Here is a 15108-nt window from a genome sequence, read left to right as displayed (position 1 = left end):
TCTGGAAGTTTTGCAAGTCTGTATAACATCAGTTCCTAATCCTCAGCCTTCTTGTTATTAAATGCATCCTGACTTTTTAAAAAAGCTGTTGTAATTTGTGGCCATTCATGAAGCTTTATAAGGAGTTTGTCAGGAGTCACATTAACATTATTATTTCAAGGTTAAAAAAAAGAATTGAAAGAATTTGAACAAAAGAATATTTTTATTACCCTTCTTCCCAGTAGTAGCTTTAAACTAGTAGATGTAGTTCAGTAAACATTTACTAACTGTTTACTGTCTACAAGTCATTGTGGTATTTAAAGGGTCAGAGTTGAAAGGACAAGATAATTGCTCCAAGATCTTAGTAAGACATAGGGGAGGCTGGATAGGCTGAGTCATGAAATGAAAGCAGTAACAAAGCAGTGTGGAGAGTGGCCCACTCTTGGAGGGTGAGGGGCTAGACCCTCAGGCCACTTAAGATCTGGAGAAAATAGAGCCCTGAATGATTTTGCTTTGCCCTAATATGTTCTATCCAGTCAGTTATTTATTAAGGAATCCAGATCAGTGCCTAAGCAACCTTAATCATCAAATTACCATTTATCTTCAGTAGGTTTTGAATCACAACATAGGTCATAATTGGTAGGAAGGTACCTGCTTGGGCATTTTTTCCAAGTTTTATTTCATCTGACAGTCTAATTTGGAGTATAAAATTACATTCACTCATTTTTATGTTTCACTTATTTATATGGTGGAGCTGTGTTAACATTTCATATTTGCCTTAAAATAATCATTCTTGTGAAAACATTTGTTGGGTTCAAAAGGAGAAAATATCTAGCAAATATTTTAAAAATAAAATATGTCCTTATTTCTTGCAGACATTTAAAAATACATACAATATTCTAAAACAGAAAATTACCTAGATATTTTTGGCTAACTCAAGCTTATGAAATTGACATCTTACAATTACTGCCAGATTTGTCATTTGCTTTTGAATGATTGTCTCAGAAAGTTAAGGTATAAATTTTAACACCCACATTTGAGAGCACCCAGAGAAACAGAATGACCCAGCAGTGGGTCTAGCTTGTCATTGGCTACCTAGATTGCATTATCTTAGAGCCAAAGGGTTATATAAATTATCTCCGGTATAATTTTAGGACTTCTGATTAACTGGAAATTCCTCTGATAGGTTTTCTTTTGCTTGACATAAAAAATGTAGAAAACCTAACACTCCCAGAGCACTTATTTTTACAATTACCTGCAAGGTTAATGTCCTTGCATTTCGATCTTTAACTTATGTTTGCCCACTAGGAAAATTCAAAGTGGATATTCCAAATACCCATTCCTTTGGAGAAACCTTCCATCGTCACTAAATTGTCCATTAAACATGGGGAGTGTGTGCATGTGGCTGTTGACATTCAGGAGGGGTTAGGATAGCAGAGGGTTCCCATTCTCCTTGTGTGATGCTTGTGATCTGAGGCTGGTGAGCCTGTTTCCCAAAGGGCAGCTTAGGAAGAAAGCATCTTTAAACAAAAATACCGCATTAAAAATCTAAGCTCGTAAAACTAATAGGTTCATAGAAGCAGATTGTTTTGAACAGAAAAGGATCTTGAATTACATCTAGATTAAAACCTTGGGGAAACTGCAGCAATGAGCTTTAAAAATTTTTTTAAATCATTACTAAATAAGCAGTTGTTTACTGGGCAATTGTTTTGTGCCAGTGCTTGTACTAAAGCACCTTAAGCTTGTGTTATCTTACTTACAAACAATCCTCTGGTAGAGGTAATTATTGTCCTCATTTACCGTATGAGAAACCTGAGGCAAAAAAGGAAAATTACATATCTGAGCTCTTTCAGCTAGTCGGTGGTAAAACTAGAATGTGAGCTAGATTCGTCGTCTCATGCCACAGTATGATTAGTTACGTGAAATAATTCTCTACTATACCAGAATATTTAGTTGAGCTTCCTTTAGGTGGGTATTGCAGTGTCATTAAAAGGGGCATGGGTATTAGAGTGAGGCACATCTGGACTTGAATTCTAACCATGTGACCTCGGGTGGGAGGTCACTTAACCTCTCAGGTCTCAGTCTTTACCTGTAGAGTAAAATACCTGTGCTGTGCGTAGTGAGATTAAGAGAGAATGCATGTTAAGTACCTCACCTTATGCCTAGTACTTTGTAGATAGGTGCTCAGTAAATAGGAGTTAGAATCATTATCTGGCAACTCATCCAGCATTTATAATAAATGGGCTGTTTTGTAAGACTTTAGTTTATATACTTTTTCTAGAACACATCAGCGTAACACATAATGTTACCTGCTCTTATCTAAGTCTGGGAGCCTGAGACCTTCACATTTGCTGGTTTCATAAAAAGAAGAATACACCAGCTCTCTTAAAAACAGAAAGATTTTTCATGCTAAGTAAATGGAACTTGGAAAATGTGATTATTTTATTTGTGAAACATCAGCCTCCTTACACTACTGGGGGTAAAAAGAACAGTAGCATTTAAAGAGATTCTGACTCAAATTGTCTGATTTGTTTTACTTAGTATAAAGGAGTAATTTCAACTGGAAATGTTGGGATGATTAATTGTGCTTATCTTTTTCCAAGGTTCTAAGCTCCAAACTCATGCCAACAGCTGATGATGACATGGCAAGAAACTGTGCAAAATCCTTTTGTGAGAACTTCCTCAAAGCAGGAGGTTTGAGGTTAGAGTTTCGATATTATGTTATATGGATTGCAGAAAATGAATCTAGTTATTTTAGTTAATTTCTCCTGCCAAGCCTTGCTTATTCTTACAAGGCATTATGTGAAGCATTATGACAGTTAAAATAAGGAGTGTTGTTTTAGTCTTTGGAATATTTTAACTCATTTTATGACTTTTGATTATTTGGAAAACTGACAGAAGCATGTCTCTTTCCTCTGGTAGTGAGGGAAATTCTCGAGTAGAGGAGAGAAGGCTTACTGTTTCTGTTCATTCCCACATCAGTTTGAGATAAGGTGAATCTGACTGTCGGTAATCTATGTTGTGCAAGGCATTAGTGATGGGGGTGCAAAGATATTATCCCTGCCCTTGAGAGCCTCATGGTTTAATAAAGAATAACAAACAGTTATTATAAGTATCAAAACAGAGGCTTATAAAAAGTGCTTTGTGGGGTGGGGAAGAAAGCAGTGGTTAAATGGTTAGATTTGCTTAGGATCATAAGAGTAGGAAATACTTCCCAGAAAGTGACATTTGAGCTAGAAATTGAGCGATGAGTCGCCATTCCCTAGGTAAATAAGGGGAAAAGGGCACTCTAAGCCAGAGGTGGGGTGGGGATGAGTGAAAGCATCATGGACTGTCTTGGGAAGTACAGTTGCCTAGTGAGGCTAGAGCAAAGGATAAAGGAGAGAAATATGTAAAGAGGGGTCACATTGAGGAATTTCAGCTTTATCTTGAAGACCATGGAAAAACAGGAGGTTTCTAACCCAGGAGTTACCTAGAACAGTTACTCTGGCTACAGTGGAGAAGATGGATAGAAGTGGGAGGGAGAGGCTGCAGGCAGGGAGAACTATAGAACTATGACTATTCCAGAGGAGAGGTGACCGTTTCTAAATATGGGACAGTGTGGTAGAAGGACATATAAGGTGAAGTAGGCAAGTCTTTATGACTGGATATAGGGTAGGAACATTTATAAAATGGCCTGTGATTTCTAGCTTGGAAGAGTGAGTGAATGGTGAATCTTTAACCCATATGGGAAATAAATATGGAACCAGATGGAGGAAAGTGAGAAAGTCAAGAATTTGGTTGCACACGAGGTCCCTGTGAGTCATGTGAAGAGGATTGTTTGGACATGATGCTCTCGAGAGAAGTGGAGAATGGCACTAGAGGTTCAGGGAGACATCAGTGTGTAAGTAAAGCCTCAGGGCATAAGCAGCTGGCCAGGTGTTGCGTGGCAAGTGTAAGGATGGGAAGCAGAATCAGTAAGTAGAAATCCCTGCTTTATGTTGAGTGAGAAAACGGAGGTGACAGGAGTTTGAAGGGTAGAATAACTGAGGGAAAAGTTTGCTCTTCTGTTTTGATTTTAATTTGTAGAAGACTTGACTCTCATTGTAGGCTGACTAAAAGGGGCCGATGAAAAAGAAAAGAATAAAGATAAAAGAAAGGGGGATGATCAACCGATGGGGCTAAGTTCCACTGCAGTTGGAAGGAGATTTGCTCCAGAAAGAAGTAGGCATGCCATTTCCCCTGGGGGAGGAAGGAGTGAAGACCCACTTGACGTTTGAACAGAGGGTAATTGAAGGAATTTCTGTCTGGAGGCCTTCAGGGGAAGAGAAGTTGGGTGAGACCTTGAGGAGATAAAGGGGGTGGGAAACAGAGAAGTGGAACTAGAAGGTTAAAACTCATTTCAGATCACTCAGCCAGTTACAGAGCTGTGCTAATTAAGGCATTTTACTTCTGGCTTATTTTTGAATGTCAATTAACGTACGTGCCTGCATTGTTCTAAGCACTGGGAACAGAACAGTGAGTAAATGAAACAAAAATCCATGTCCTCATGAAGCTGACAGTCTGGAACAGAAGACAGACAATAAACGAAGAAGTAAAAGTGTATGTCAGGTGGTGATAAGAGCTGTAGAGAAAAATAAGACAAGGAAGAGTGGATGGAGAGGGTTTGATATCCAGTGGGGTGATCCGGGAAAGCTTCACTGATGGGGTGACATTTTACAAAGACCCGAAGGACGGGAGGGAGCAAGACCTGGAGATACGGGGGAAAGCTGTCCGGAGGAGCATCCAGTGCGAGCCCCTGTGTGGGCGAACCTGGTGCCTGCGAGGCCGGCAGGACCGTGTGGTTTGGGCCAAGTGAGGGGGCAGGGTAGGAAGCATGACGTCACAGAGATACCAGAGGTCCGGTTATGCAGGATCTTACAAGCTACTATGAAGGAAATAGGAAGCCATGGGAGGATTTTGTGCAGAGCAGTTCCATGGTGACCTCCATTTTTAAAGGATCACTCTGGTTGATCTTTTGAGAATAGATTTTGGTGGTGAAACATCAAGAGTAGAATCAGGAAGAACAGTTGGGAAGCTTTTGCAGCAATATAGGTGGTAGTGGATATGAAAAACAAGCTTTGTGGAATACACCAATTCTGGACATGTTTTTGAATTGACAGTTCTACTAGTACCAAGATAGCAGTTGATCGGTGCACTCGAAACCAGTTAGTGAGAAGGAGAACCACCCAGACACTCTGTGTTGGTTGTCTTTTTGGCTAAGGAAGGAGTCTAATTCTAAATGGACGAGGAGGTTTATATGTACTATAGGAAATAATTGTAATAGGAATATGTATGATCCATTTATAGGTAAAGATCTTGTAGAAATTTTAAGTAACTGATAACGTTTATAAACAATCACATTACTTACAGAAGATTTCCTATAAAAGAAATAGAAGTCTTTAATATCTGCCTTTTTTTTTCTTATCTTTGAAGTTTGGTTGTAAATGTCATGCAGAGGGATTCCATCCCATCAGAAGTAGACTATGAAACAAGGCAGGGAGTTTATTCCATCTGCCTACAACTTGCAAGGTATGTAAATATGTTGTGTTAGTCTCAGAAGGCAATTCTTGACTTTTTCTTCCAAATCCCATCCTTTAAAATAGTATGAAATGACCTTGACTAAGCCTAGCTTTTTGTTTCCTTTTAAGATTTTTACTTGTGGGACAAACATTGCCGACATTATTAGAGGAAGACCTCACCAAAGACGGCATAGAAGCACTTACTTCTCGCCCGTTCCGAAATGTCAGCCGGCAGACAAGCAGGCAGATGTCTTTATGTGGTACCCCAGAAAAGTCATCCTACCGACAGCTGTCAGTGTCTGACAGGTCTTCCATTAGGGTTGAGGAAATCATCCCTGCTGCTCGAGTTGCAATACAAGTAAGTGATTTGTGTATTCAAGAAATATTAAGTACCTCCTATTTAGAAGGCACTGGTGGTGGTATGCAGATATAAAAATTACTGACATGAATATTGCCTTCAAGAAGCTTATGGTGAGTAAGAAAGAGATCACTAGTGCAGAAATAACTGTAATTCAGGTAGAAGATATCAGATGTTATAAGAGAACTACAAAGGCAAAGCATTCTACAGGCCATGAGAGGAGGTGGAATAAATTATCTTCATGTGTGGCTATCACGGATGATTTTATGTAGGAGGTGGCATTTGAGCTAGGCCTTCAAGAATAGTAGGGATTCGATATACAGAGATTAGCTTGGAGAGGGGATAGTTGTTCAAGCAAAAGGGAGGGCGTGAGCAGTTAGAGAGAAAGCCAGAGCCTGTGTGCGTGGTCACACAGTGGTTCACATAGGCCAAAACGCAGAATGTGGAAGAGGGGAAACTATGAAAACAAAATTGGTGATGGGTAATTTGAAGCCAGAACATGGAGAGTAGAGTCTCTGTATTACAAGTAGCAGAGGGGTAGTGAAAGTCTTTGAACAGTATGGAAGCATGGAAAAGACTATCTTGTGGATAATCTTAGAAGGAAACGAGTCTCAAAACTGAGACGGTGGGGGGAGGTTATTGAAGTCAGCGGGATGTGTTCAAGTACTACCTTTTCTCACAACACTCTTTACTTCCTTAGACAATGGAAGTCAGTGATTTCACGTCTACTGTGGCTTGTTTCATGAGATTGTCATGGGCTGCAGCTGCAGGACGGCTTGACCTCGTTGGGAGTAGCCAACCAATTAAAGAAAGTAATTCTCTGTTTCCTGCTGGAATTCGAAACAGGCTCAGCAGTTCAGGTACTGATTAAAAAGGATAAAGTAATTAGAATATTGGGCAGGAAGTAGCTGTAAGAATCATCTTTGTATAGGTTGCTCAGAGTCACAGAAAGGAGAAAGCCTTTTCTCTTGTTTTTTTCTTTTTTTTTTTTTGCGGCACGCAGGCCTCTCACTGCTGTGGCCTCTCCTGCCACGGAGCACAGGCTCCAGATGCGCAGGCCCAGCGGCCACGGCTCACGGGCCCAGCCGCTCTGCGGCACATGGGATCCCCCTGGACCGGGGCACGAACCTGTGTCCCCTGCATCGGCAGGCGGACTCCCAACCACTGCGCCACCAGGGAAGCCCTTCTCTTGTTTTTGAGCGTAAGGTAAAACTAAATGTTTCTGAACATCAAGCTAAACACTCTAGATTTGTGCACATTCAAATGTGCATGTATGCATATGCATACTTCATTTATGTATGTCATACTAAGAGAAAAATAAAAAGGTTATAAATACAGAATATAGAGAAACCAAGCAGAGTTTTAGCTTGCTGAGTGTAAAAGTGTAGTGAGGCCAATAATTGTGGCTGTAATAAAAATTCATCTAGAATTTTTACCTGGAAAAATCACTTTCTTGGTTTGGCCTGTTATTTTCTGTTAGACCTTTATAAATAGCTTTATTTCTCAGCTTCATTTGGTTTCCCTGCTCAATCTATGTGTGTGGATATATAAACTGTATGACATACACACAGTAAAGGGCAGAAATGCCAAATATGTAGGATTTTTAGGGTTTTTACATATATGTAACCCATCTAAATCAAGATAAGGCACATTTCTAATATCCCAGGACTCCCACATGCCTCCAAAATTGCAATGTTCTTACCTGTCACCTGAAACTAGTTTTGCCTCATAAACTTTTTTTTTTTTTTTTTTTTTCTGGTACGTGGGCCTCTCACTGTTGTGGCCTCTCCCTTTGCGGAGCACAGGCTCTGGATGCACAGGCTCAGCGGCCATGGCTCACAGGCCCAGCCGCTCCGCGGCATGTGGGATCTTCCCGGACCGGGGCACGAACCCGTGTCCCCTGCATCGGCAGGCGGACTCTCAACCACTGCGCCACCAGGGAAACCCATAAACATATTTTTTAATGGTTCCAAATGTGTTTTAAGTACAAAGCAATGAGGTTCAAATCAAGTGACTAAGTCTCTCTTGTTTCTTAGCCTAAAGTGTCTTCTTGAACTTGAACTCTTTACTTTCACTTGAGGATTATGGGACTCATTAAAGGATATTATAATCTCAAGGGTCCTGTGGGATCCACAGTAACCTTCTGCTTACCTGTTTCCAGGAAGCAATTGCAGCTCTGGAAGTGAAGGGGACCCGGTAGCCCTGCACGCAGGCATCTGTGTGCGACAACAGTCCGTGTCCACCAAAGACTCACTGATTGCTGGAGAGGCTTTGTCTCTTCTTGTTACGTGCTTGCAGCTTCGGAGCCAACAACTGGGTATGCAGGAGGCTTACTCTTTTAGTAAAAGGCCAGGTTTCTGTTAGGAATTATTTCTATCCCTTCATAGATAAGGTCATGTTAATACAAATGGCAAAGGGGAAAGTTGGCATGTGGAATAGGTAAGAATAGTGCTAGAGTACTTAAATTCTGAACAAGTATTTATTGAGCACCTTCTACATACAGGGTTCCACAGTAGATGTCACAGGGCAGTATGTCTGCTCTCCAGGAGCTTACCATCTAGTGGAGGAATTAAAACAACCCAAAGCTGTATGTCATAAACTGTAGAAGTAGAATTATAGATCAATTCCTAAACTGATGATGACTCCAGTATCAAAAATTATGAAACTTAAGATTTGCCCTTTTGTCTTTATTGTTGGTTTTGGCAGACTAGGGCTGTTGCTAATCATACTTTTAACATTAGACACCTCAGGGCTCAGTCCCTCATCTCTGTCTGCACTCATTCTCACCACATAATCACATCCACGTTCACAGCCTTAAATTCCCTCTGTGTGCTGATAACACTTAAATTTGACTCTACGGCCTGGACCGCTCCCCTGACTTCTCCACTTAGATATCAGATAGACTTCCCAAACTTAACATGTCTAGAACTGAACTACTGGTCTGGCCCATACCGCCCAAGAGATTTCCCATCTGAATTGATAGCAGTTTTATTCTTGGAGACATCCTTGATTCCTTTTTTTCACACCCTTCTAATCTGTCAGCACATCCTTCTTCAAATTCTATTTAGATTCCACCCCTTAGACCACCTTCACTGTTAGCACCCTCTGACCTGTCATCATCTCTTACTTGGATTATAGCAGTAGTGCCCTGACTAATCTCCCTGCTTCTACCCTTGCAGTTTATTCTCCACACAGTAACCAGAATGGACCTTCTAAACTGTAAGTCAGATTGTATCACTCCTCTGTTTAAAACCTTGCAGTGGCCTCTCGGTTCACACTGAGTGAAAGCCAGGTCTTTCCTAAGGCCTGACACCATCCACCCCCGTGACGCCTGTGTGCCTTCACCTTCTCCCGCTCTCCCCTCACGCACCGTGCTTCAGCCACCCTGGCTTCCTGGCTGTTCCCTGACACTCAGGCACATTCCTGCCCCGGGACCCTTGCACTGCCTGTTCCTAATTCCTGGTATGTTCTTCCTCTGCCTTTTTTAAAGAAATCGCAACCCTTCTCTCACCCACCATCACCTAAACTCTTTATTATTTTTCTATATCTCTTGTCACTTTATAGCATACAATATAATTTCTCTGCTTACTGTGTTTATTGTCGTTATCCCCTCCCCAACTAGATGGTAAGCTCCGTTAAGCACAGAGACTTCTGTTCATTTTGTTCCCTACTGAATCCTTAGCACCCAAACACTGTGTGATGTGTAGTAGGCCCTCAATAAATACTTATTCAGGGATGAGGTCTTAACAGCTCCACTTTAAAAAATTATACCAACACATCAGAGCCCTATTCTTCACTATTACTACTGATTCAGACTGCCTGTTCATAGAATTGGTGATCATTATGTATTTAGTATAACATCCAAACTCATCATATAAGATGTCAAGATAAACATATAGAAAAAGTTAGATGTTTATGGGACAGTTCAGTAATATCAGAAATGATTTACTTTGAGCAGAAATGCTTTTAAAGGCTCATATATGAAAGTAATTCATTATGAAATGCTTTTGAGCGTATACCATACTTTTAGTTCGATTTTCCTGCAATTTAATTATAGAGATTTTTTCAAATCAAGATGAAAAAATTATAACTTCAAGCTTTTTTATCATTTGTAAGTTTATTGTGGGGTACATTTTATAGTTCACAAGTATTGACAGTTTTATCAAGGCAAGACATTCATTCTGTAACTGGTGTGCACACGGCATCATGAAAAATGTCCAGGTGTGAAGATGACCAAGACACAGTCCTGCTTTTGAGCACCTTGGGCTCTCGTGGGATAGATTCAGAGACATGGGTGCAGCTGTGGAGGCACTGAATTTGATTCTGTGTGGAAGAAGAGATGATTTCTAAGATAGTTAAGCTTAAGAAGTTATTCAAAATTTTTGAAATTTTGAAAATGCATTTCCTAACTTATTTTCCTCCCCTGCTCCCATTATCTTTATTCTTATTATTAGCATCTTTCTATAACTTGCCCTGTGTTGCTGATTTTATCATTGATATTCTACTTGGATCACCAAGTGCTGAGGTAAGGATTTTTTACTTTATTAAAAGCCCCTTTGGTCCTATTCTGCATGGGCTCTCTGGATACCTGTGACATGGTGGGGAGTATAGAAGGGATGGTGTTTAGTCCTCTCGGGGAATCAGACAAAGAGGCCGCAGAGCCCTCTGAAAGCAAAGTGACCATTGTACTGTTGCCCTCCTTTCTGTTCCATATTTCACTGAAAGTCAAGAGACTAGTGCTATGATTAACTTGTGTTTGTTTATAAAAAAAATCTTACAGCCAGTGTTCAGTATCCATAGCTGGCCAAGGCAGCTAGCATTAAGCATCAACAAGTTGGTCAAAATCAAGAAAGACCCAACCTCAAGCCATGAACTTTCATTAGATTTTATAATCCTCATTTTTGTATATGACCTTGAAAGTTAACTTTGAGGCACTTGCAGAAGAGTGTTTTCCTTATTTTCATTTACATTAAATTATAAACCTATTGATGAGAGTACAGTACTAGAATAATTTGGGAAATTAGTTCCCAGACTACACTTGTTTTAAATTAGCCCTAGTTTATTCAGTGTAAACTTTACCATTAAAGATTGAAATACTCAAACCCTTACCGCATCCTTCACAGGTGGACTTTGGAAGAAAATAATTTTTTAAGCAGTCTGTAAGTGTTGGTTGATGTACTTCCTTTGCCACTAAAAATGTAATTTCAGATTCGCCGTGTTGCCTGTGATCAGCTGTATACTCTTAGTCAGACAGATACTTCTGCCCATCCGGATGTGCAAAAGCCAAATCAGTTTCTCCTAGGTGTGATTCTCACTGCTCAGCTGCCTCTCTGGTCCCCAACTAGTATTATGCGAGGAGTCAATCAGAGGTACGTAAAGATGAAAAAGTTCACGTCATACAGAAAGAGAATAATGATTTGTGTACTGCTCCCCCAGAGTCCACAGTGCATGATTGAGATGAAGGACTTTCTCCTTTCCTCTTCCAACATTTGTACCCTGAAAGAGGGCATTTCAGGTTTTCTCCCCATTCAGGACAGAAGAGTTAGAAGAAACATTACCAGGCTTTCTTCCTCTCAAGCACCCCAACTCCCACCTCCACTCCTCTTGGTCCCCCTACCCCAGAGAGAAAGAGGACTCACCTGGTGGTTGAGAAGCTGCATGATTGAAGCCAGATCACTGTGTAAAGGTCGCACTGCCCATGTCCACTTGTACCTCACTTTCTTAGCTCAGCCTGCTTCATAACTCCATGTCTAGAGGTACTAGGGTATCCTTCTAGCTTGCCTTCTTGGTTTTATACATGCCTGGGCATGGAAGAAGGCTTGAGGTCCAGGCTCAGAGAATGACTTGAGTAAATCCATTCTGCCTGTCCCATCTTGTCTCCTTAGGCAAGCCTGCATGTAGGGGTGCCCCAGTATAGGCCCAGGCTGGGAGATAGAGATCCCACACTGACCTCAAGTTTAAGCCAGTTTCTCTAATTCAGCGAGCCCTTGCTCTGGGGCTTAGAAGGTGCCACAGAGACTTGTGAAATCAATATGTATATGCTTTACAAATTAGAGCCCTTAGAGGGAAGAAACGTTAGAACTACTCTAAACTCCTAACATATAAGCATCCAAACTTGGGCTTTTTTTTTTTTTTTTAGTGTGGTAACATATACATAACGGAATGTTTAACATTTTTACCATTTTTAAGTGTACAGTTCAGTGGCATTAAGTGTATTTACAATTTTGTGCAACCATCTCCATCATCCATCTCCAAAACTTTTTTAGCATCCTAAACTGAAACTGTGTACCCAGTAAGAAGTCATTAGATAAATGACTGATAAAGTTGACTCCATAAAAATTAAAATTTGCTATGTGGAAAAAAATGCCGTAGAGTCAAAAGTCAGTTAAACGGACTAAATAGATTTATAATATATATGACAGATAGAAGGCCAATTTTGCTAATAAAAGTGAAGAGCTGTTATAAACCACAAAAGACCAATAGCCAAATAGAAAAATGGACAAAGGAAATGAAGAGAGATAGTTCAAAGACAATCATGGAGATGATTTTTTTTTTTCAGATTTGCTAGATTTTTTTTTTTTACTGCGGCAAAATGTGCATAACATAAAATTTAGCGTTTTAACCATTTTGGAGGTATAACTTAGTGACATTAAGTACATATACATTATTGTGCAATCATCACCACTGTCCATTTCCAGAACTTCTTTGTCATCCCAAACTGAAACTCTGTTCCCATTAAACAGTAACTCCCCATTCATTTCCCTCCTCCCTCAAGGCACTGGCAACCACCGTTCTACTTTGTCTCTATGAATTTGACTATTCTAGGTATCTCGTAAAAGTGGAATCATACAATATTTGTCCTTTGTGTCTAGCTTATTTCACGTAGCATAATATTTTCAGGGTTCATCCATGTTACAGCATGGGTCAGGGTTTCATTTCTATTTAGACTGAATGTATGTATATATCATGCTTTGTTTATCCATTCACCCATAGATGGACATTTGGTTTCCACCTTTTAGCTAGTATGAATAATGCCACTATGAACATGAGTATACAAATACCAATTTGAGTCCTGCTTTCAGTTTTTTGGGGTATATGCCCAGAAGTAGAAATGCTGGGTCATATGGCAATTGTATGCTTGATTTTTCTGAGGAACCACCATACTGTTTCCACAGTGGCTGTACCATTTTACATTCCCACCAGCAATGTGTAAGGGTTCCATATTCTCCACATCCTTGCCAACACTTGTTTTCTGTTTGCTTTTGTTACTAACTATCCTGATGGGTGTGATGTGCATCTCAGGGTTTTGATTTGCATTTCCCTAATGATTAGTGATTTTGAGTATCTCATTTGTGCTTATTTGGCCATTTGTATATCTTCTTTGGAGAAATGTCTATTCAAGTCTTTTCCTCATTTTTTAAAAAAATTTATTTTTATTTTATTTATTTTTTGGCTGCATTGGGTCTTAGTTGCAGCATGCGGGATCTTTCGTTGTGGTGCACAGGCTTCTCTCTAGTTGTGGCATGTGGGTTTTCTCTTTCTAGTTGTGGCATGCAGGCTCCAGAGCGCGTGGGCTCTGTATTTCATGGCACGTGGGCTTAGTTGCCCTGTGGCATGTGGGATCTTAGTTCCCTGACCAGGGATCAAACCCGCATCCCCTGCATTGGAAGACGGATTCTTTACCACTGGACCACCAGGGAAGTCCCCCATTTCCTCATTTTTAAGTTAGGTTATCTGTTTTTTGTTGTTCTTTATATATTTTGGATATTAATCCCTTATTATATACATGATTTGCAAACATTTTCTCCCATTCTGTGGGATTTCTTTCACTCCCTTGATAGTGTCCTGTGATGTGCAAAAAGTATTTAATTTTAATGAAGTCCAGTTTCTCTGTTTTATCTTGTTGCCTGGGCTTTTGGTGTCATATCCAAGAAATCACTGACAGATCTAATGTCAGGAAGTTTCTCCCCTGTTTTTTTTCAGGGTTTTATTGGTTTAGCTGTGAGATTTAGGTTTTTGGTCCACTTTGAGTTGTTTTGTGTATGATGTGAAGTAAGGGTCCAACTTTATTCTTTTCCATGTGGATATACAGTTATCTCAGCACCATTTTTTTCAAGACTGTCCTTTCCCCACTGAATGGTTTTGACATTTCTGTTGAAAATCATTTGAAAAAAAAAAAAATATATATATATATTATATATTTACACACATACATAGATGCATGCATACATGTTTATTTCTGAGCTCTTTATTCCTATTCCTTGATCTATATGTCTGGCTTTATGCCAGTACCTCCCTGTTTTGATTGCTGTAGCATTGTAGTAAGCTTGAGGTCAGGAAGTGTGAGTCCTCCAATTTTGTTCTTCTCTCTCAGAATTGTTTTGGCTCTTTGGGGGTCCCCTTGAGATTCCATATGAATTTCAGGATGGGTTTTTCTGTTTCTGTGAAAGACATCATTGATATTTTAATGGAGATTGCATTGAATCTGTAGATCATTTTGGATATTGGCATCTTAACAAGATTTAGTCTTCTGATCCACAAGCATAAGATATCTTTAGATTTATTTAAGTCTTCTTTCATTTCTTTCAGCATTGTTTGTAGTTTTCACTGTACAAGTCTTTTGCTCCCTTGGTTTAGTTGATTCCTAAGTATTTTATTCTTTTTGTTGCTATTATAAGTGGAATTGTTGTCTTTCTTTTTTCATATTCTTTGTTCATTGTTAGTATATAGAAATGAAACTGATTTTTATGTACAGATTTTTTATCTTTGTAACTTCGCTGAATTCATTTATTGTAACAGTTTTTTTTGTGAACTCTTTAGGGTTTTCCATATATAAAATCATGTCATCTGCAAACAGATCATTTTATTTCTGTCTTTCCAATTTAGATGTCTTTTATTTCTTATTCTTGCCTAATTGCTCTGCTTAGAACTTTTAATACTATGTTAAATAGAAGTAGTGAAAGTAGGCATCCTTGTTCCTGATTGTGGGGGAAAGCTTCCAGTCTTTCACCATTGAGCATGATAGTATCTGTGGGGCTTTCATATATGGCCTTTATTGGATTGAGGTAGTTTTCTTACTCTCCTGGTTTGTTTAGTGTTTTATCATGAAAGGGCATTAAATTTTGTCAATTTTTTTTACCTATGTCAGTTGAGGTGATCATGGGTTTTTCTCCTTCATTCTGTTAATGTAGTATATTCATTGATTGATTTTCGTATTTTGAATCATCCTTG

General features: G+C 39.6%; 1 protein-coding gene across 1 annotated transcript in view; it reads left to right on the top strand.

The window, feature by feature from the left end:
- Positions 1-15108, top strand: part of USP24 (ubiquitin specific peptidase 24) — a 147946-nt gene that overhangs the window by 85400 nt on the left and 47438 nt on the right. The window contains exons 32-38 of the mRNA XM_065873524.1: positions 2583-2680; positions 5434-5529; positions 5649-5877; positions 6578-6737; positions 8039-8194; positions 10332-10402; positions 11086-11246. Coding sequence (XP_065729596.1) covers positions 2583-2680; positions 5434-5529; positions 5649-5877; positions 6578-6737; positions 8039-8194; positions 10332-10402; positions 11086-11246 — 971 coding nt within the window. The remainder of the gene's footprint in view (positions 1-2582; positions 2681-5433; positions 5530-5648; positions 5878-6577; positions 6738-8038; positions 8195-10331; positions 10403-11085; positions 11247-15108) is intronic.

Source organism: Phocoena phocoena, chromosome 1 (genome assembly GCF_963924675.1).
Source record: "Phocoena phocoena chromosome 1, mPhoPho1.1, whole genome shotgun sequence".
NCBI classification, from domain to species: Eukaryota; Metazoa; Chordata; class Mammalia; order Artiodactyla; family Phocoenidae; genus Phocoena; species Phocoena phocoena.
The sequence above is the reverse complement of the archived record's forward strand: the minus strand, read 5'-3'. Positions and strand labels throughout refer to the sequence as shown.